The 21,644-nt window shown below is 36.5% G+C and overlaps 1 protein-coding gene across 1 annotated transcript in view; it reads left to right on the top strand.

The window, feature by feature from the left end:
* Positions 1–20,901, top strand: part of LOC127563871 (kinesin-like protein KIF19) — a 41,122-nt gene extending 20,221 nt beyond the window's left edge. Inside the window, exons 5-8 of the mRNA XM_052000095.1 lie at positions 2,459–2,881; positions 15,074–15,227; positions 19,067–19,174; positions 19,616–20,901. Of these exons, the coding sequence (XP_051856055.1) occupies positions 2,459–2,881; positions 15,074–15,227; positions 19,067–19,174; positions 19,616–19,716 (786 nt within the window). The 3' untranslated portion in view covers positions 19,717–20,901. The remainder of the gene's footprint in view (positions 1–2,458; positions 2,882–15,073; positions 15,228–19,066; positions 19,175–19,615) is intronic.
* Positions 20,902–21,644: the final 743 nt, after the last annotated feature.

Below are 21,644 nucleotides of genomic sequence, written 5' to 3'. Positions count from 1 at the left end.
GGATATGAACAGACAATTTTCAGAGGATGAAATTGAAACTATTACCACTCATATGAAAGAGTGTTCCAAATCATTATTGATCAGAGAAATGCAAATTAAGACAACTCTGAGATACCACTACACACCTGTCAGATTGGCTAAGATGAAAGGAAAAAATAATGATGAATGTTGGAGGGGATGCGGGAAAACTGGGACACTAATGCATTGTTGGTGGAGTTGTGAACGAATCCAACCATTCTGGAGAGCAATCTGGAATTATGCCCAAAAAGTTATCAAATTGCGCATACCCTTTGATCCAGCAGTGTTTCTATTGGGCTTATATCCCAAAGAAATACTAAAGAAGGGAAAGGGACTTGTATGTGCCAAAATGTTTGTAGCAGCCCTGTTTGTAGTGGCTAGAAACTGGAAAATGAATGGATGCCCATCAATTGGAGAATGGCTGGATAAATTGTGGTATATGAATATTATGGAATATTATTGTTCTTTAAGAAATGACCAGCAGGATGAATACAGAGAGGACTGGCGAGATTTACATGAACTGATGCTAAGTGAAATGAGCAGAACCAGGAGATCATTATACACTTCGACAACGATATTATATGAGGACATATTTTGATGGAAGTGGATTTCTTTGACAAAGAGACCTAATTGAGTTTCAATTGATAAATGACGGACAGAAGCAGCTATACACAAAGAAAGAACACTGGGAAACAAATGTGAACTATCTGCATTTTTGTTTTTCTTCCCGGGTTATTTTTACCTTCTGAATCCAATTCTCCCTATGCAACAAGAGAACTGTTCGGTTCTGCAAACATATATTGTATCTAGGATATACTGCAACATATCCAACATGTTAGGACTGCTTGCCATCTAGGGGAGGGGGTGGAGGGAGGGAGGGGAAAAAATCGGAACAGAAACGAGTGCAAGGGATAATGTTGTAAAAAAATTACCCTGGCATGGATTCTGTCAATATAAAGTAATTATTAAAAAAAATTAAATAAATAAATAAATACAGAGGGAAAAAAAATTGGGTATCATCCTTTATGTTTAAATCATGAACCCATTTTGACCATATTTTGGTATAAGGTATTATGGCTAATTTCTGCCACACTATTTTCCAGTTTTCCCATCAATTTTTGTCAGATAGTGAGTTCTTATTTCAGAAGCTGGAGTCTTTGGGTTTATCAAACACTAAATTACTATGGTCATTGACTATTGTGTCTTGTGAACCTAGCCTATTCCACTGATTCACTGCTCTGTTTCTTAACCAGTACCAAATGGTTTTGAGAACTGCTGGACAAAGCTCTTTTTATAGGATCATAGATTCAGAGTTGGGAAGGCCTCATTTCTAAAATATATGAAGAACTGAGTCATATTTATAAGAATCCAAGTCATTCCCCAATTGATAAATGGTCAAAGCATATGAACAGACCATTTTTAGATGAAGAAATTAAAGTCATTTATGGATATATAAAAATGTTCTAAATCACTATTAATTAAAGAAATGCAAATTAAAATAACTCTGAGATACCACTTCTCATCTCTCAGATTGATTAAGATGATAGGAAAAAAATTATAATAAATGTTAGAGGGGATGTGAGAAAATTGGGACACTAGTACATTATTGGTGGAGTTGTGAACTGATGCAACCATTCTGGAGAGCAGTTTGGAACTATGCCCAAATTGCTGTCAAACTGTGCATACCCTTTGATCTAGCAGCATCTTTCCTATGTACATTGTATCCCAAAGAGATCATAAAAAAAGGGAAAAGGACACACATATACAAAAATGTAGCAGCTTTTTTTTATAGTATCAAGGAGCTAAAAAATGAGTGGATGCCCATCAATTGGGGAATGGCTGAATAAGTTATGGTATATGAGAGTAATGGAATATTGTTCTATAAGAAGTGGTAAACAGATTGATTTCAGAAAAGCCTGGAAAGACTTACATGAATTGATGCTGAGTGAAATGGGCAAAACCTGGAAAACATTGTACATAGCAACAGCAAAATTGCCAGTGATCCAAGGCAATTCCAATCAACTTTGGATGGAAAATGCCAATTACATCCAAAGAAAGAGCTATGCAAACTGAATTTGGATCTAAACGTATTGTTTTACCTTTTTAAAAATTTCTCATGATTTTCCCCTTTAGTTCTTATTTTTCTCTTCCAACATGACTAATATGGAAATATATAAAAAATGAATGTACATGTATCACCTAAAAGAAATCTTTAAAAAATATTATTTAGTGGAAAAAATTGAAAAAAATCCCGGTTTCAGAATCACAGACTTGTAATACATTAGAGCTAGAACCTTAGACATCATGTAGTCCAACTACATCATGCTACAATGAGGAAATCGGGGCCTCTTCAGGGGTGGGAAATGACTTGTCCAAAGTTACTTATTAGTCCAAACAATGCAGAATTGTTTGGTAATTCTCCTGTGGTGATTTTTTCCAGAAATCCAATTCTCTCAGCATGAAAAAGATGGTCTCCAAGTTGTGTTCTCCCACCAGTTTGGATTTAAACATGAAAAAATTGGGTGAGGATGTGCCTGCTACCTCACTGAGTGCAGAGGCCTTGAAGGAGATAGCAGTGAGTACCAAGAGCATCTCTCTCATCGCGGCCAGCAGGCGCTCCAAGACCCATGATCAAGAAAGTGGAAGCAGCCTTTCTGTGATGCAGTCCCTTGATGAGGGGGCATCAGAACCAAAGTACTGGAAGCCCAATCTCACTCCTGACCTGACAGAGTCACAGAGGAAAGCTCAGGCTGACAGGAAGCAATTGCACTCTAGTCCTAGGAGGGGAAGACAGAGAAACAGCTCGCTGGAACGGAGAGCCAGGAGGAAAAGATCTCCCTCTGGTATTAGAAATGCTCAAATGGTAAGTAAGCATTGAATGAATGGATTTTTAGGACCTAAGTGAATCATAGTTATAAGTCCTTATTCAGAGGGAGAAACTGAGGTCTAAAGAGTGAGGAGATAGAGTGGGCCCAGAATTTAGGCTCTTTACTCCCATACCAGTGATCTAGAAAATCTGGATTCAAGAGGATTATCTTCTTGAACTCAATCTGGCTCAGACACTTACTAGCTCTGTGATCTTGGGCAAGTCACTTCATCCTGTTTACCTCAGTTTCCTCACTTGTGAAATGAGCTGGAGAAAGAATTGGCAAATCATCCCAGGATCTTTGCCAAAAGAATCCTAAATAGGTCATGAAGAGAATAACATGTATGTACATATATAAACATGTAACAACAATAACAACAATATAGCTATAAAAGAGAGCTAGATGACTCACTGGATAGAGCAGATTCCCATTTCTATAGCACTTTAAAGTTTATAATATTTGCAAATTCATCACAATAAACCTAGTAGTAGGCCATGATAGAGTGGGAAGTAGCTATAAGAACAGTGAAGATAGTGCTGAATGTGGGGTCCAAGAACCCGAGTTCAAATTCTGACTCTTCCACTGACCATATGTCAGCCTGGACATATCACTTAAACTCTTCTTTCTCTATGAAGGATGAACAATAAATAAAATTGCCCTAAATTTTTTGGGACATTCTGTTGTTCAGTCATTCAATTGTGTCTGACTCTTTGTGACCCTATATGGGATTTTTTTGGAAAATATATTGAAGTGGTTTGCCCTTTCCTTCTCCAGTAGATTAACACAAATTGCAGGTAAGTGACTTGTCGAGATAACATAGCTAGTAAATGTCTGAGATTAATTTGAACTCAGGTCATCTTGAGATCCAGACCAGTGACCTACCTAGTAGTCTCAAAAAAGCAGGGATTAGATAACTAGCCTAAAGTCAATTAGTAACTGTCTGAGGCTAGATTTAAACTCAGATCATAATATTTTCAGGTCCAGAACTCTATCCACTGAGTTATCTAACTACCTTTAATAGTTACCTTGTTTTTTGTTCTTTTCATGACCCCATTTGGGGTTTTCTTGGCAAAGATACTGGAGTAATTTGCCATTTACTTTTCCAGCTCATTTTACAGATGAGGAAACTGAGGCAAAAAGGGTAAAGTGAGTTGCCTAGGGTCACACAGTTGATAAATATCTGAGGCTAGATTTGGCTTGGGAAAGATGAGTCTTCCTGACTCTAGTACCAGTGCGCTAACCAGTGTCACCTAGCTTGCACATAGACTCATGATTTAGGATGCGAATTTTATAATTACATTGCTTTGTTTTTCAAGAGTCACTTTTTTTTTTAAACCAGAAAGTAAACCTTTGTAATGAAAGGATTTCCTATTAATACAGATTTTGTAAACAGGACATGATTCAATTGTATATATCCTGCCATGTGTTCTGATTTGTGACCAAGAAGCATGAGAAAAGAGGTGGTACTTAGTACAACCCATTGAAATTTGAATGTTTCTCTTTTAAAGAACATTTCTAAAACTTCAGTCATCACTCATCATCATCTTTTAACCCAATGCACTTCAATTTTGCATTCCTTGAACTATAATACTTACAGGTCACAAAATGGTCCTTCAGAATGCTTTTGGAGAATAATACCATGGCCTGGGACAGCTGGGTGTCACAGTGGATAGAATATCCATCTTGGAGTCAGGATGACTCATATTCTGAGTTCAGTACTTACTTTCTGTGTAACCTTGGATAATTTACTTAATCCTATTTGCCTCAGTTTCTTCATCTGTAAAAATAAACTGGAGAAGTAAGTGGCAAAACATTCCAGTATTTTTGCCAGGAAAACCCTGAATGGGATCATGAAGAGTTAGAAATGACTGAAAAATGACTGAACAACCATAGACTTATTATTTAGAATAAAATGTTAAGTGTTAAAAACACGGAATTGGGGCAAAATATTAAATTTCTTTAAACTCGAAAAAAAAGTTATGGATACTACAATCTCTTTGAGTGTTTTCACTTGAGTTTCTTCATTGAAAAGATAGAGCTGATTCATGCTGACTAACATTTAGTAAATCTTGGTATGAGATCATTTGAAAGCCTTTTGTCTTCTTAAAGAACATTGGATTTTGGAGCCATTAATCTTGATTGAAATCTGGATCTGCCACTAAGTAGCTTTATGAATTCATGGGCAAGTCACTTAATCTGAGTATCAGTTTTCTTTTCTGCAGGTAAGTCGGTAGAATGTGAAGTTGTGTAAATACAGATATGGCTTGTAGTTGATATGGTTAGATATGGATAGATATGACTTATGATCCAGTCTGGATCTCTGTTTTTCTAAGGAGGCATTATATATAAGATGAAATACATGACCTTTAAGGTTCCTTTCAGCTTTAAATATTGTAAATCTTGTGCTGGCATTATGATCCCTCGTTAGAGATAAGAAAACTGAATCTCAGTGACTTGTCTACGGTCACACATATTTTGTCTTTAGTTCTTGAACAGAACCATGACATCAGGGAGGTGACGCCATGACATGCAAGTGAATTGGATTTAAGTGAGGGAGACAGGGCAAGATCACCTGCCTCATCCACCTTCTTTTCTAGAGCCATCTGATCCAGTGGCAACACATAGATCAGGATGACTGGAGATGCCCCTGGAGGCAGTGGGAGATCTCCGCCTTTTTAGGCTAAGGTCTTCAACAGATCTCAGTTTGACTGAAATGACAAACATTCAGAGATTAGGCTGGATAAGAAATGAGGTAAAGAATGGCCTCTTTCACCTAGTCAAAAACAAACAAGTAGACAGACAAACAAACAAACCCAAAAGACATTTTTTGGAGAAAGACCCTTAGGATTTCTCAACAAAATGGAAACAATTACTATTTACCTTCACTCTGAGCCAATTGGGGCCCAGCCAATGATCAAATGGGGTTTGGCCCATAATCTATTGTGAGCCAATCAATGAGATCCAGAATAATTTGGATTTAAGGCATAGAATTTAAGGAAGAAATCTAGTCCAAAAACTCCAACATACCTTGTGAAGTTTCAGTGATCAAAATTCACATTCCTTTGGGTAGGTTACCTCAGATATGGGTATGATATCTTACGTGGACAGAGGAAAGGGAAGGGAAAGAAGAAAGAAAAAAAGGGAAGTGCTTCTGCTTCTGCAAGTACTTCTGCACATGCAAGCAAATATTAAAGATGGGAATGAATTTGGGTTTCCAGACCCCAAGTCTAGTTTACACCAAGCTGCTCATAGATCTATCATTGATAAACATCTTGGATATATTGCAGGAAAGTCACTTTACCCCAATGTATAAAACAGAAAAAAAACCATAAACTATTAGACATATAAGCTGATATGGTTGGTAAGGATCTTACAAAGGACCAAAGATCTTTATAGATAGGGAAACTGAGTCACTGCATTTTAAAAATTTAATTTTATTCATTATGAACTTAAATATAAAATGACAAAAAATAATTTCCACTCAGTGCAACATAAAAAGATTTAATATAAAACTATGAATTTCCATTTCATAATGTTCACTGTTTTTTGAAAAATTACAGAATAACCAATACATTTTTTAAATGTTATATATCATTAAGTATATCATAACATATTTGCACAAAAGGCATAAAATCACTTAACAACAATATATAACCAGGCAGATGATATATCTGCAAAACATCTAATTTTGCAAAATGCCCCCTTCCCATTTCAATTTTGCCAAATGTTAGCTTTAACTTAAAAAGACAAACAGGACATTCTTTTATAAATTTCAGCAATTGGTTTCCATTGTTATTGTAGGAAGGAAGAAAATAAGCATTTATTCAATAGCTACCATATGTCAAGCACTTTACAAATATTAATTCATTTGATCCTCATAACAATCCTGGGGCATAGGTGCTATTATTATCTCCCATTTTACAGTTAAGGAAAAAGGCAAAAGATATATGATTTGCCAATGATCATCATTAGTAAGTGTCTGAGTCTGGATTTGAACTCAGCTCTTTCTGACTTCAAGGCTTGTGCTCTAGCTTCCATGCTATAATTACGACCCTATTTGAATTGTGGGAGTCAAAAGTAGGTTTAAAAAGCTTGAATTAAGGAGAAAAGTCTTGGCCATATATATTATAATGAACTTGGATGTGATATAGTGATTCTAGTAGTCCCATAAAAACTTCTTAAATGGAATCCATTTGTACTGTAAGAGTCAGGAAAAGACTTTAAAATGCTAATATTTTCATGCTGATAAAGGTAGCCTCCTTTGCGCAGGGATGGTTTCATTTTTGTTTATATAACCCCAGCACTCACACCAGTACTGGACATGTAATAACAATTTAATACATTCTTATGTATTAGAGAGACCAGACTAAGTAGGGAGGAAATAGAAATACTTAGTATTTCTTCATAAAATACTTCAGAAATATTCAGAAAATACTTTTTCATTGTTATGGGCCAGAACTTGAAATAAGGTGTTGATTCACTGGAATTGATGGAAGCAATGCTTGTGTGCTTGGGTTTGCACCTTTAAGAGTTTACACATTAGAGCTCACACATTGGAGTTCACAAGTTGGGAGATTCACAAGTCAGAAACCTACAATCCCACTCCCTCAGAGGAGGAGGTTCACACCTTTAAGAGATCATATATCAGAAACTCTTAGAGCTTCAGTTAGTCAGTCAGTCAGTTCAGGAGTTTGACAAGCTGAGACTGCAGTCTGGGAGAATGAAGGATTTGGAGGAGAAGAACCAAGATTCAGAGAGAACTGGAGGCTGAAGCTGGCAGACAAGCTGCAAGAGCTGTTGGAACTAAGGAAGGAGATAGGCCTCTAAGAAAACTAACTAACCAGGCTATTTTGGAAGAGACAATAAAAGATTGGATTTTAACTTCTGGCTGTATTTGAGATGATTATTACTCTGAACCAAAACTAAGGCTGCCTCCAAAAAACCTGCACCCAGAGAACCATTATATTTTAGAAAAAGAAGAGAATACCACACTTCATTATTTCAGAAATACTGAAAGAAAAAAATGATGGTGGCCCAGAAGTTAACCAGGAAGAAAAGCTGAGGAAATTGAATAGATGGACAAGAGAGATTATTTAGTAGTAACTGACATGGTACATGCATGATTTTTCCCCTCCCTCCTTCCACCCCCTCCCCCAGATAGCAAGCAGTCCTTTACATGTTAAATAGGTTACAGTATATCCTAGATACAATATATGTGTGCAGAACCGAACAGTTCTCTTGTTGCACAGGGAGAATTGGATTCAGAAAGTATAAATAACCTGGGAAGAAAAACAAAAACACAAGCAGTTTATATTTATTTCCCAGTGTTCTTTCTCTGGGTGTAGCTGCTTCTGTCCATCCTTGATCAATTGAAACTGAATTAGCTCTCTTTATTGAAGAGATCCACTTCCATCAGAATACATCCTCATATAGTATCGTTGTTGAGGTATATAATGATCTCCTGGTTCTGCTCATTTCACTTAGCATAGCTTAGTGATTTTTGTATTTGAAAGATTAGACATTTTTGTATTTGTCCTAACTGATATTCTGAGTTTTTTTTAAATTTATTTTTACCAAACTCACCTCACAACCAGTTGCTGTTCAGTTATTTCAGCATGTCTAACTCTTCATGACCCCATTTGGGGTTTTCTAGAATGGTTTATTATCTCCTTCTCATTTTACAGATGAGAAAACTGAGGCACACAGGATTTAAATGACTTGTGCAGGGTCTGAGTCCAAATATGAATGCAGTTCTTCCTGACTTCAGCCCAGTGCTCTATCCACTGTACCACCTAGCTCCCCCCAAATAGAAATAAGTAAATTCTTTTCTCCCTAACATAGTAGATAAAATCCAGTCTCCTTTGCTATCTCTCTTATTTTTCTATCCCCAAAAGATGAGCTTTCCTTAAGGTTCTATTCTCTTCTGTCTGCTCTTATCTATCTTATATTCTTTTTTTCAGAGAGTTGATATTCTTTTTTTAAAATTTTGTAATAATTTTTTATTGGCAGAATCCATGCCAGGGTAATTTTTTTTACAACATTATCCCTTGTACTCACTTCTGTTCTGATTTTTTCCTTCCCTCCCTCCACCCTCTCCCCTAGATGGCAAGCAGTCCTATATATGTTAGATATGTTGCAGTATATCCTAGATACAATATATGTTTGCAGAACTGAACAGTTCTCTGTTGCACAGGGAGAATTGGATTCAGAAGATATAAATAACCCGGGAAGAAAAACAAAAATGCAAATAGTTCACATTCATTTCTCAGTGTTCTTTCTTTGGATGTAGCTGCTTCTGTCCATCATTTATCTTTTTTTTTTAAATTTATTTAATAATTACTTTATATTGACAGAATCCACGCCAGGGTAATTTTTTTTACAACATTATCCCTTGTACTCACTTCTGTTCTGATTTTTCCCTTCCCTCCCTCCACCCCCTCCCCTAGATGGCAAGCAGTCCTTTATATGTTGGATATGTTGCAGTATATCCTAGATACAATATATGTTTGCAGAACCGAACAGTTCTCTTGTTGCACAGGGAGAATTGGATTCAGAAGGTAAAAATAACCCGGGAAGAAAAACAAAAATGCAGATAGTTCACATTCGTTTCCCAGTGTTCTTTCTTTGGGTGTAGCTGCTTCTGTCCATCATTTATCAATTGAAACTCAGTTAGGTCTCTTTGTCAAGGAAATCCACTTCCATCAAAATACATCCTCATACAATACTGTTGTTGAAGTGTATAATGATCTCCTGGTTCTGCTCATTTCACTTAGCATCAGTTCATGTAAGTCTCTCCAAGCCTCTCTGTATTCATCCTGCTGGTCATTTCTTACAGAACAATAATATTCCATAACATTCATATACCACAATTTACCCAGCCATTCTCCAATTGATGGGCATCCATTCATTTTCCAGTTTCTAGCCACTACAAACAGGGCTGCTACAAACATTTTGGCACATACAGGTCCCTTTCCCTTCTTTAGTATTTCTTTGGGATATAAGCCCAATAGAAACACTGCTGGATCAAAGGGTATGCGCAGTTTGATAACTTTTTGGGCATAATTCCAGATTGCTCTCCAGAATGGTTGGATTCGTTCACAACTCCACCAACAATGCATCAGTGTCCCCGTTTTCCCACATCCCCTCCAACATTCATCATTATTTTTTCCTGTCATCTTAGGCAATCTGACAGGTATTTTAGGTATTTTCCACTTCCCTCTCCAACTTCTCAACTCTAAATCCTTCAGGTTTTTTCTTCACAACCATTCTTGTAGCCATTCTAATTAGTTCATGTGTAACAAGTCTGTCCCCCAACATGCAGCACAGATTTACCGTATGTGGGAGGCCAGAGATATTAGAGAGAGGCTAGAATAGATATCATTTGGACTGAACTGGCCTCTAGACTGTGGATGACTGGAGCCTAACAGAGCAGACTGGAGACAAAAGAACCAGGAATCAAACAGAAGTTTAATTTCAAAGTGAAGGAAAAAGTTTGCAAGCAAGAAGGAAATCTAGACACATATGCCAGGGCCCCACCTTTTATAAAAGGATCTGAGGCTGTGTGGGGAGATCTCAATACTTATACAGTGAGCTGTAGCCCAACAATAAGGAGTAGCAACAATGATGAGACAAGCTTGATTCATAGCAGGGCTTCGTGACTAGAACATGAACTTGTCCGGTGCTTGGCCAAGCTCAGGGAACAACTAGTGCTGGTCAAAGCAAAAGGATAATTACGTGATTTTGCCAAAGGGTAAAATCATCCAGAATGAGTGCACAGGACTGTTGTTATGCCAAGTTTAGGAAATAGCTTGCTTGTTGGGTCTTAGCTCTGGAAAACAGGGTGTCTCCTAATATCTTGACAGGTTCATATCCTCTTCCTACCCTTCTTCAAAGGAGACTTTTATTCCTGCCAGGAAGGGACGCACGAGATTGGGAGCCAGAGGGCAGCAACTCAGCTTTCTTCAGAAAGGAGTACTGGGCTAGAATTTCAGCTGTTCCCAACACATGTCAAATTGCTCATCTTCTTAGGGAGGGCGAAGGTGAGAGGGAGAAAGAACATTTGGAACCCAAAATTTAAAATTTATCTTTACATGTAATTGGAAAAATAAAATACTATTAAAATATGTATGTAAATGTATTGTTAGTTTAGGGGAAGTAACTTTTAGGTTCAAGCTAAATAAATTGCAGTTTCATAATGGGGATAGGAAGTTTGACTGTCTTTCTATCAATATTAACACTCAACACACATAGCAAATAGCAAAGAAACAAGTTTATTAAAGTTAATAGCACACAAAAAAAAAACAGGGAAAGCATACATAGGAGAATATAAACAGATAATATAGAGTAAACAAGCACTCTCATTTGGAACAAGGTAATGCAACCAAAAAAGAGAGTCCTAAATCTCACCCAAGAAAAAGTACTTGGCTCTTTTCAACAATGAGGTGATTCGGGCCAATTCCAATAGACTTGTGATGGAGAGAGACATCTATACATCCAGAGAGAGGACTATGGGGACTGAATGTCAATCACAACATAGTATTTTCACCTTTTTTTGTTGTTGCTGTTTGCTTGCTTTTTTTTTCTATTTCATTTTTTCCCCTTTTTGATCTGATGTTTCTTATGCACCATGATAATTGTAGATATATATTTAGAAGAATTGCATGTGTTTAACCTATATTAGATTGCTTATTATTTGGGGGGGAGAGGAAGGAGAAGGAGAGAGAAAAATCTGGAATACAAAGTTTTGCAAGGGTGAATGTATTTTGAAAATAAAAATTTGCTATTATTAAAAACTTTTTTAAAAAAGAAAGTCCCCAAAGTCTCTAAAGGTGCAAGCTGGGAATGGGGACACTATTATATTACTACATGTTGGCTTTTTCCCGGAGTATTTTTTTTCTCTTTATTGACCTGAAGGGAGTTGTCACTGTCCATCCTCTCTCTTTAAGGTAGTAGCTGGAAAAAGAGCTCAAAGAAACTCAAAAGCTCCCAGAGACCAAAGGGATTCTGTTTTTTCCCCTGATCATACCAATTCTGTCCTGTTGTTTCTCATGAAGCTTCTGGGTATGGATCTCCACCAATGAGGAAAGAGTCTAATACCATTGGCCTTTTGAGCCAGAATTACATATATAATAAAAAACAATCTGATATGGTGAATGTGTTGGACTTGAGTCAGAAAAATCCGGATTCAGATCCTCCTTCTGACATTTACTAGTTGTTTATCCTTGAATAAATTACTTAATCAATTAAAATAGCCAAAAGCAATTCTTTAAAAAAAAATTATTAAAGCTTTTTATTTACAAAACATATGCATGAGTAATTTTTCAATAATGAGCCTTGCAAAACTTTCTGTTCCAAATTCAAAAGTAATTTTTGAAAAAAATTAATGTTTTTTTATTTTCAAAATATATACGAAGATAGTTTTCAACATTCATCCTTGCAAAACTTTGTGTTTCAAGTTTTTCTCCTTCTCTTCCCACCTTTCTTTTCCTCAGACTGTAAGTAATCCAATACAGATTAAACATGTGCAATTCTTCTAAACATATTTCCACAGTTATCATGCTGCACAAGAAAAATCAGATCAAAAAAGAAAAAAAAGAGAAAGAAAACAAAAAGTAAACAAACAGCAATAACAAAAAAGGTGAAAATACTGTGTTGTGATTCACATTTAGTCCCCTTTATGGAGGCAGATGGCTCTCTATATCACAAATCTATTGAAATTGATTTGAATCACCTCATTGTTGAAAAGAGCCATGTCCATCAGAGGTTAACATCACATGATCTTGTTATTGTTTGTACATTGTTCTCTTAGTTCTGCTCACTTCACTTAGCATCAGTTCATATAAGTCTCTCCAGGCCTCTCTGAAATCATTCTGCTAATTGTTTATTATAGAATAATACTATTCCATTACATCCATGTACCATAACTTATTCAGCCATTCCTAAACTGATGGGCATCCACTCAGTTTCCAGTTCCTTGTTACTACAAAAAGGGCTGCTACAAACATTATTGCACATGTGGGTTCAAAGGCAATTCCTTAAGACCAAAATTTATAGACAGGTTGAAAGGTTGTAATCTGCATTTGTGGAGAGAGTTCCTACACCAACAAAATCAAAAGTACTTGACACATAAGTATAGATTATACATGAAGAAAACAAAAATGTAATACTTAAATATAGGTAATTTGGGAAGGAGTTAGGAGGTTTAGGAAAGGCTTTGTATAAGAGTGGGTCCTTGAACTGTATATTTAAGAAAGAGAGAGTTCTATGAGTGGAGTTAGGATAGAGTCCATTGCATGTAGGGATGACAGACTTGTGCAAAGTCTTAGACAGAGACAGGACACATATTTTTTTTTGTGAGGAATAGAGAGACCATTTTGGCCACTATGGTCACACACCATGATAGGGGAATAATGTCAAATGAGGCTGGAAAGATATATTGGGGTCAAGTTCTAAAGGACTCTAAAACTCATCAGAAGAGTGTTTAAGGTTTTTTGTTTGTTTTTAATCTTAAAGGCAATAGGAATCTACTGGAGTTAGTTGAATAGGAGAATGAAGGGTCAAATCAGTATGTAAGGAAAATCACTTTCAGTATGACTCAATGATCTTGTGAAATGCCATCTTTTCTGTGAAGCTCCATAATTATCTTAGTTGGAAATGATCTGTCCATTTTAGGAATTCTCATAGTGGTTATGTACTCTTTATACACTTTATAGTGATGCAGCAAAGGAAAAGTACTTTCATAGTACTCATTCATTGTCTGAATAGCTTTTATGGTATTTTTATGGTTTTATGGTGATTTGTTTATCTTCTTTCCCTATTAGATTGTAAAGCTCTCCAAATCATGGACCAGGTCTTATTAATCTTGGTATCTCTAACAGGGCCAATGACAGTGCCTTATATGTGTAGGAACTGAATATACTTTTTGCATCAATAGATGGCCTACATTGTGGAGAGCTCCATTTCCAGCCTTGTCCATCACTAAGCCAAATTGCTGAGTGTAGACAGCTGAGTATAAATAATAGCAGATTTAAAAATACTCACTGTATAAAGAGATTAGTGGGTTGGTTGTTTTCCAGATTTCAAGAGCCATTTTGTAGGACTGATGCCAAAGATAAGGACCATAGTTAGCTTCGAGGATCAAATATGAAATCCTCTGTTTGGCTTTCAAAGTCTTTCACTGCCAGGTCCCTTCCTACCTTTCTAATCTTATTTCTGTCAACATACTACGAAATCTAGTAACACTGGCCTCCTTGCTGCTCCTCAAACAAGATATTCCATCTCCTGACTATTTTCACTAACTGTCCCTCATGTGTGGGATTTTCTCCTTCCCTATCTTCTCCTCCTGGCTTCCATGACTTTCTTTAAATTTTAGCTAGAAATACCTTCTTTAAGAAGTTTTTCCCATACCCCTTAATGTTCATAGCTTCCCCCTATGACCTCTGATTTATCTTGCATATATCTTGTTTGTACCTACTTTTTGTATGTTGCCCCCTCCATTCAGTTGTGTGCTCCCAGAAGACAGAACCATGTGTTTATCTTTTTCAGAGGTAATGCCTGGCAAATGCTATGTGTTTAATAAATTTTTGCTGTCACTATTTATTCACTTGAAAAATGTGTCTTTATATAGACTAAGTTGAAGAGTAAATGAGACAAAATTCTCTGGGAAAGCAGAAAATTGTCTTTCAATGTGATTTGATCTTGAGACAATTTAACTATCGAAGAATTTCAACAAAGGATCAGAGAACAGATCTAGAAGGGATCTTAGAAATCATTTAAGCCAAACTTTCCAACCTCCCACCACCCACCATTAACTTTTTTTTTTCTTCACAACCCAGAAAAAATTATTACATCCTTATGTCACAATTTGTTGGTTAATCTTCTAATTTATATTTAATTCATTGCTTTTACAAAAAAATTCTCATAAATTTTGCTGCACATGGAGATTTTTTGTCATTAATCTTATCGGGATAAATGTCTAACAGGGTAATTTTTCCACCATTAACTTTTTCAGGAGAAAGTTGAGATTGACAGAGGGGAATTATTTGCCTAAAGTTAAAATGGCAGTAAATAACCTTGAATTTAGTTCTTTTGATTCCAGATGTAGTCTTCTTTCTACTGTATTGTGCTGCATTTTTATGAGATGTTCAGATTCTTCATTGTATTTTCTTTCTTTTTTTCATTTCATTTAGGGAAATGGGAAGTTCTCAATTCCCATGATAGACCACCCTTCTGAAAATCAGTCACCACAAAGTCACTCCATGCAACATTCTAAGGCCACTAAGACCCTGTTTCCTGCAGTTCCTGTGGCCACCAAGACCAAATTCCCCACCAATCACCACACAGGTATAGTATTAAAAAGATAGTTCTTAATTCTATGGTGAATATTGCCTACAAATTGAAGGCTTCTTCATAACATCTAAGGAGAATAAAGGTCCCTGCAGGATTATTATTCATGGAATAATATTAACTGGGACTTTGGGTGTCATAGGACTCTGGGAGAATTATTACCTAAAATAGACATTTCTGAGTACAGGCATTACTTTTTTTCAGAACAAGCCTGAGGGTGCATATTTCTGTCTATTTAAAAATGATAAGTTTATATTTTATTGTAGGAATGCAATAACAAACTGGGACTAGCAGACAGTAATGGGTGTCTCTTTTCTCAGAACTAAGATTGTATCACTTGATGCTGAAAACAATCCCTTCCTAGGAACCATAGTGTCATGAACTAATGTTTCTTGAGGATTGACATCCTCAGGAGATTGGTCATGGGATCTAAAATCTTTCACATTGGGATTGCTAGCTATAAAGTATTGGAGTAACAATGTGAATGCCGTTTCATAACTTGAACAAAATTAATTGCTCTTAATTCATTCCCTGGTGTATATTTCTTTGGGAAGTTACTTCTCCTTGATTTGCTCCTATTTACACAGATAGTTGGCCCCTCCAGAAATCAGGACAAAAATGAATATAGTTGCAATCATCTTAATTCTCTTCATCATCTTTGCTAACTTTCTAGTTGCTGTTAAAGGAAAGCTTATTCTGTTGAATTAATTGGCCTCCATAAAATAATAGACACTTCCCTTCGATCTGAGTAGGGGGAAATGGGACTAGGGGAAAGAAATACTCTTTTCTATTATGAGTTACAGAAAAGTGAAAAACAACTTAGAATCAAATAATTTTTGAGCAATATGGGACCTTAGAGAAGATTGAGTCCATTCTCCTTTTATAGTTGAGAAAACTGAGAATAGAAAAGTAATACAACTTATAGAAGTGGTTTAGTAGCGGAACTGAGAATAATTCCTAAGAGTCTTGATTCCATGGTTTTTGGAATGGTATTGTAGAATAAGGGAAAAAAGACTGGATTTCAAATCTTAAGATTGGAGTTTGAGTTTCTGCTCTGAAGCTTAGTAGTATGGGTTCTAAGGCAAGTCATTGAATCTGTTTTACACTCAGTTTTCTTATTTGTAAAATAGGTATAGTATTAGTTGCACTGCTTACCTCACAAGTTTGTAGTAAGTTGTGTTGTAAACTAAAATACTGCATGAGTGTAAGGCATTATTAACAATATACAATGTTCTTTTTCACTTAATTTACTATTTTTTCTTGTAAGGAAAACACATAAAGACTAAACTCACCTTATTTTTAATTTTTTTTCCTTAGGCAATTGGGGTTACGTGACTTGCTAGGAAGCATTAAGTACCTGAGGTCACAGTTGAACTCAGGTCCTCCTGACTTCAAGGCTGGTACTCTATCCACTGCATCATCTAACTGTCCCTTATTTTTTTTTTAAACAATAGCTTTTTATTTTTAAAACACATGCAAAATTTCTCTTCTTCCCTTCCCTCCCCTAGACAGCAAGCAATGCAATATGTTATATATATGCAATTCTTCTTTCCACAATTATAATGCTGCCCAAGAAAAATCAGATCAAAAAGGGAAAAAATGAGGAAGAAAAAAACCTAGCAAAACAACAACATAAAAAAAGATGAAAATACTATGTTGTGAGCCACATTTAGTTCCCATAGTCGTCTCTCTCCATCACAAGTCTATTGAAATTGGTCTGAATCACTTCATTGTTGAAAAGAGTCAAGTCTTCTTGTTGCTATGTACAATGCTCTTTTGATTCTACTCACTTCACTTAGCATCAGTTCATCCAGATCTTTTCCAAAATCACTGGGCTGATTGTTTCTTATAGAACAATACTATTCCATTATATTCATATACCTAAGTTATTCAGTCCTTCAACTATGGGCATCCACTCATTTTCCAGTTCCTTGCCACTACAAAAAGGGCTGCTACAAACATTTTTGTATATGGTGGGTCCTTTTCCTTTTTTTAGGATCTCTTTAGGTACAGATTCAGGAGAGTCACTGCTGGATAAAAAGGTGTGCACAGTTTTACAGTAGTTTAGGCATGGTTCTAAATTGCTCTCCAGAATGGTTGGATCAGCCGCCAACAATGTATTAGTGTCCCAGTTTCCCCCCATCTCCTCCAACATTTATCATTATCTTTTCCTGTCATCTTAGCCAATTTGAGAGGTGTGAAGTGGTACCTCAGAGTTGTCTTAATTTGCATTTCTTTTCAATGATGATTTAGAGCATTTTTTCATGTGACTAGAAATGGCTTTAATTTCTTGGCCTGAAAATTGTCTGTTCATATCCTATGACCATTTATCAATTGAGGAATAATTTGTATTCTTAAAAATTAAATCAATTCTCTATATATTTTAGAAACGAGACCTTTATCAGAACATTTGGATATAAAAGTTTTCCCCCAATTTTCTTTTTCCCTTCTGATTTTCACTGCATTGATTTTGTTGGTACAAAAACATTTTAATTTAATATAATCAAAAACTATCCATTTTGCATTACATAATTTTCTTTAGTTCTTCTTTGGCCATAAATTCCTTTCTTCTCCATCTGAGAAGCAAACTATTCCTTGTTCTCCTAGTTGGCTTATAGTATCTCCTTTTCTTTCTAAATCATAAAGCCATTTCAACCTTATCTGATATAGGCTCTTATGTGTTGGACAGTGCCTACTTTTTGCCACACTCTTTTCAAATTTTCTCAGCAATTTTTGTCAGGTAGTGAGTTCTTATCCCAGAAACTGGTGTCTTTGGGTTTATCACACAATAGATTACAATAGTCATTGGACTATTGTGTCTTGAACTAATTTTATTTTAAAATTCAACTTTATTCAATGAATTTTTTATGTCGATATATTTTAAGATTTCTTTAATTTAATATGAAGAGTAAAAGAAGGGACAGGTAGGTGGCACAGTGGATAGAGCACAGGCCCTGGAGTCAGGAGAACCTGAGTTCAAATCTGGCCTCATGTACTTGACGCTTACTAGTTGTGTGACATTTAGCCCCAAGTATTTTACCCTGCCACCTCTCCCTCCCCACCAAAAAAAGTGAAAGAAGAAAGAGAAACAAGATAAATTCATGTTGGGAGTAAGCAGCTTGGAGTAGTAGATAGAATGCTGGACTTGGAGTCAGAAAGACTCAGATTCAAATCCTGCCTCAGAATCTTATAAACTGTGTAATCCTAGTGAAGTCATTTAACCTCTATGTCTCAGTTTTCTTATCTGTTAAATGATGACCCTGGACTTCATGGCCTCTAAATGTCCCTTCCAGTTCTAAATCTAAAGTTGTATGAAGATTACATAATGAGGTAGTGGGGTGTGGTGGTCAAGGCCTATAATCTCTGCTGATGCTGAGGGGGGAGGGCTAAAGCTGATAAAGGTGTCTGAACTCAGTACTACAGCAGTATGATAAACCCTCAGGTAGGGAAGTATACTTAAGATGGATTAAACTAGCTAAAGTAGGAAACCGAGCAAGTCAGAGTTCTTGAGCTGATCAGTAATTGAATGGCACCAATGAGTGGCCCTGAATAAGACAGGGAAAATATTCTCAAGAAATAAAAGAAAAAAGAGGGGAAATAAGAAGAGAGAGGTTAAGACACAGAGAAAAATAGACAAACTAAAAAGGGAAAAAAGAAAAATAAAGAACCAGAGATTGGGGCAGGGTTTGGAGGAGTTGAGAACCAAATCAAGGGAAAGCTTTCAAAGAGGAATAGGACTTTTGCCTTGACTCATCCTTTATTCAATACTATCTCTTCTATTGACTTGTTTGATAAATGTAAAATATAAAACCTCTTGTTTACTTTTTAATGTTAAGATGAAAACACACTGCAGGTACCTGAAATCAGCTTCACTTTTCCCAGTGCCATCTGGCAATCCAATCCAGGACAGAACCGAGGATCAGTTCTCCCCAGAGAAGTCAAAGGTCAGTGCTTCCCCTCCCCCCCACCCTCTTTCTCTCCTATTATAGTTTTGGGCTGTCCACTTTAATGAGAGAAGGGTAGGGAAATGCGTGATTGATTTTTCAAAAGTTTCATCTCACAGAATATTTTCTTGCCAGTCATAGAAATATCTTATGTTTGTAGAGATGAATTTTGTCTGGCACATAATATAACAGAAGAAAGGCAACAGGGTTTGGAGATGGGAATTTGGCTGATATGAGTGTGGTTACTGGGCACAGCTGTAGCAAGGCTTGTTGATTGCCTTAGTGCTTTGATCTTGGGCCTCAATAGTCAGCATTTAATTTAACAAGCATTTAACAAGGTCCTACTATGTGCCAGCTGCAGGGAGAATGGTATAGAGAAGAATGGGAAGACAGAATGAAATTGTCTTTGAGAAAGAATAAAACTTCTTCTCCTGAAACCAGGGTCTGCAGAGAGTAGCAGCAGCCATCATAACTCCTTGCATCCTGGAATCACTCGAAAGCAACTGGGAGGCAGTGCAAAGAAACAGGGGAGACCAAAATAAAATGCCCATTCTGAAGAAGGACAGCAGCTCCAAGGAGAAACTAGTATAAACAAAGCTTCTCTTTTTTTTGCTTAAATGGATTTGGGGAAAAGAGGGAGGAGACAGTGAAACTTGGAAGGCCCATCAAATTTTCATTTCTGTCAATCCTCTCCATAAAAGAAAAAACAAAAAACAAAAACCACTTTTTTTTTTGCCTTTTAAAGACCAAGTTAGTGATTGTCCATTGACAAGTTTTTAAAGAAAGATGTAATCTTTGATACCTTTCCTCTCCTCCTCCCCTCCCCCCAGGCTTCCAAGCAGCAATATTCAGAGTTTTGTTTAGGGTCTGGTCAATTGACCCCATAAGCTAAAACATTCCTGTCAGCAGGTAGGAAGAAGAGGCCAAGGTACTTGTATTTTCTAGGTGCTTGAGTGAGAATAGCTGTTTACTTAGTCACAATACTTTTCTTCTTCTTCCTTGTCCCACATATGCCCCTCCTTCATTTTTATTTAATATCGTAGATAGAGAGTTGGACTTAAAATCTGCCTCAAAAATTTACTAGCTATGAAACTCTGGGCAGGTCACTTAATGTCTTCTGTGTCTTTGTTTTTTTAATCTATAAAATGAAGGAGCTGGACATGATGAGCTCTAAGATTCTTTCGAACTCTCAAGCTATGATTCTGTTCTCTTATAATGTCTGTTTCCCTTCCCTTTTTCCCCTTTACACAAAAACTCTCCAAGATTTGGGGAGAAGAAATCAAGAGGAGTCCTCCCACAGGAATTTTCTCCAATCCTTGAATAATTGTACCCCTACCCTTCCTTCCATATATTACCCTAACTCCCAAAGACCTTTTCTTCTAGGAAAAAGAAGGCAGTGAAGTTCTCCATTTTAGGGATATGGAAGCCTTCTCTCTTTTCTGTGTAGGAAATTAGCTTTTCTCATGGGAAATGTAAGTAAAAATGACTTGGGCAGAGATCTGGTACTTTTACATGAAAAAGTATATCAGAGCTCTGGATGAAACTTCAGAAAACAATTTATACCATGTCTGTCTGATAAATTATACATTTTTCTTTTTAAGGGTAAGATTTCCAATCATATAGAGGGAGACATATTTTGTAAATCAATATGGGGGAGGGAGATGACTACAGGCTTTTGTGTTTTATAACACCAAATGTAAATAAAATATCAGTTGTTTTCACTGAAAGTCACCTCTCTCATTTTCTCATTGTCATTTTCCTCTCCCCTTTTATCTTTTGTCAATGAAATAGAGATCTTTGGACACAGATTCTGATCCTAGTTATACTACTCACTTTATGACCTTGGTTAAAACATTTTACAACTTGGTACTTCAGTTTCCTTCATAAGAAAATCAACAAAGAAATTGGGCTCCAGGTTCTATGAAGAATCTTATTTTGCCTTGGGAATTGACTAAATTGACAAACTTCTGTGGAAAGACTTGTGTCCCTTTTCAAGTTAGGTTAGTATTTCCTTAAAAGGTATCAATATTCCTGGAGACTTGGTTGGCTCAGAGGACTAAAAGCTGAGGCTCAGGCTGTAAACAACACATTTAGATAGACCCAGGTGGACACACAAAGCATACATGGGCAAAACACAACAGCCAGAGCACATAACACTTCCCCTCCCATTACACATGTCTCCTTTGATCTTGAAAACAATCCTGGGAGCGAAGTGCTATTATTATCCCCCTTTTCCATATGTAGAAACTGAAGCTGAGAGGTTAAGTGACTCTCCTAGTCATACAACTAGTAAATGTCTCAAGAAAGATGAGAACTCAAATTTTCTTGACTCTATCCTCTATTTACAACCTAGCAAGACCAGCTTCCCCAAAGCAGCTTCTGACTATTGAGCTCTAGCCTCTTGGCATTTGAGGAAAGCTAAAGATCAACGGTTTGCTGCAAATTTCTCAAATACATCACCACTATATTT

The sequence above is a fragment of the Antechinus flavipes genome, chromosome 1, assembly GCF_016432865.1.
Source record: "Antechinus flavipes isolate AdamAnt ecotype Samford, QLD, Australia chromosome 1, AdamAnt_v2, whole genome shotgun sequence".
NCBI lineage: Eukaryota > Metazoa > Chordata > Mammalia > Dasyuromorphia > Dasyuridae > Antechinus > Antechinus flavipes.
The sequence above is the reverse complement of the archived record's forward strand: the minus strand, read 5'-3'. Positions and strand labels throughout refer to the sequence as shown.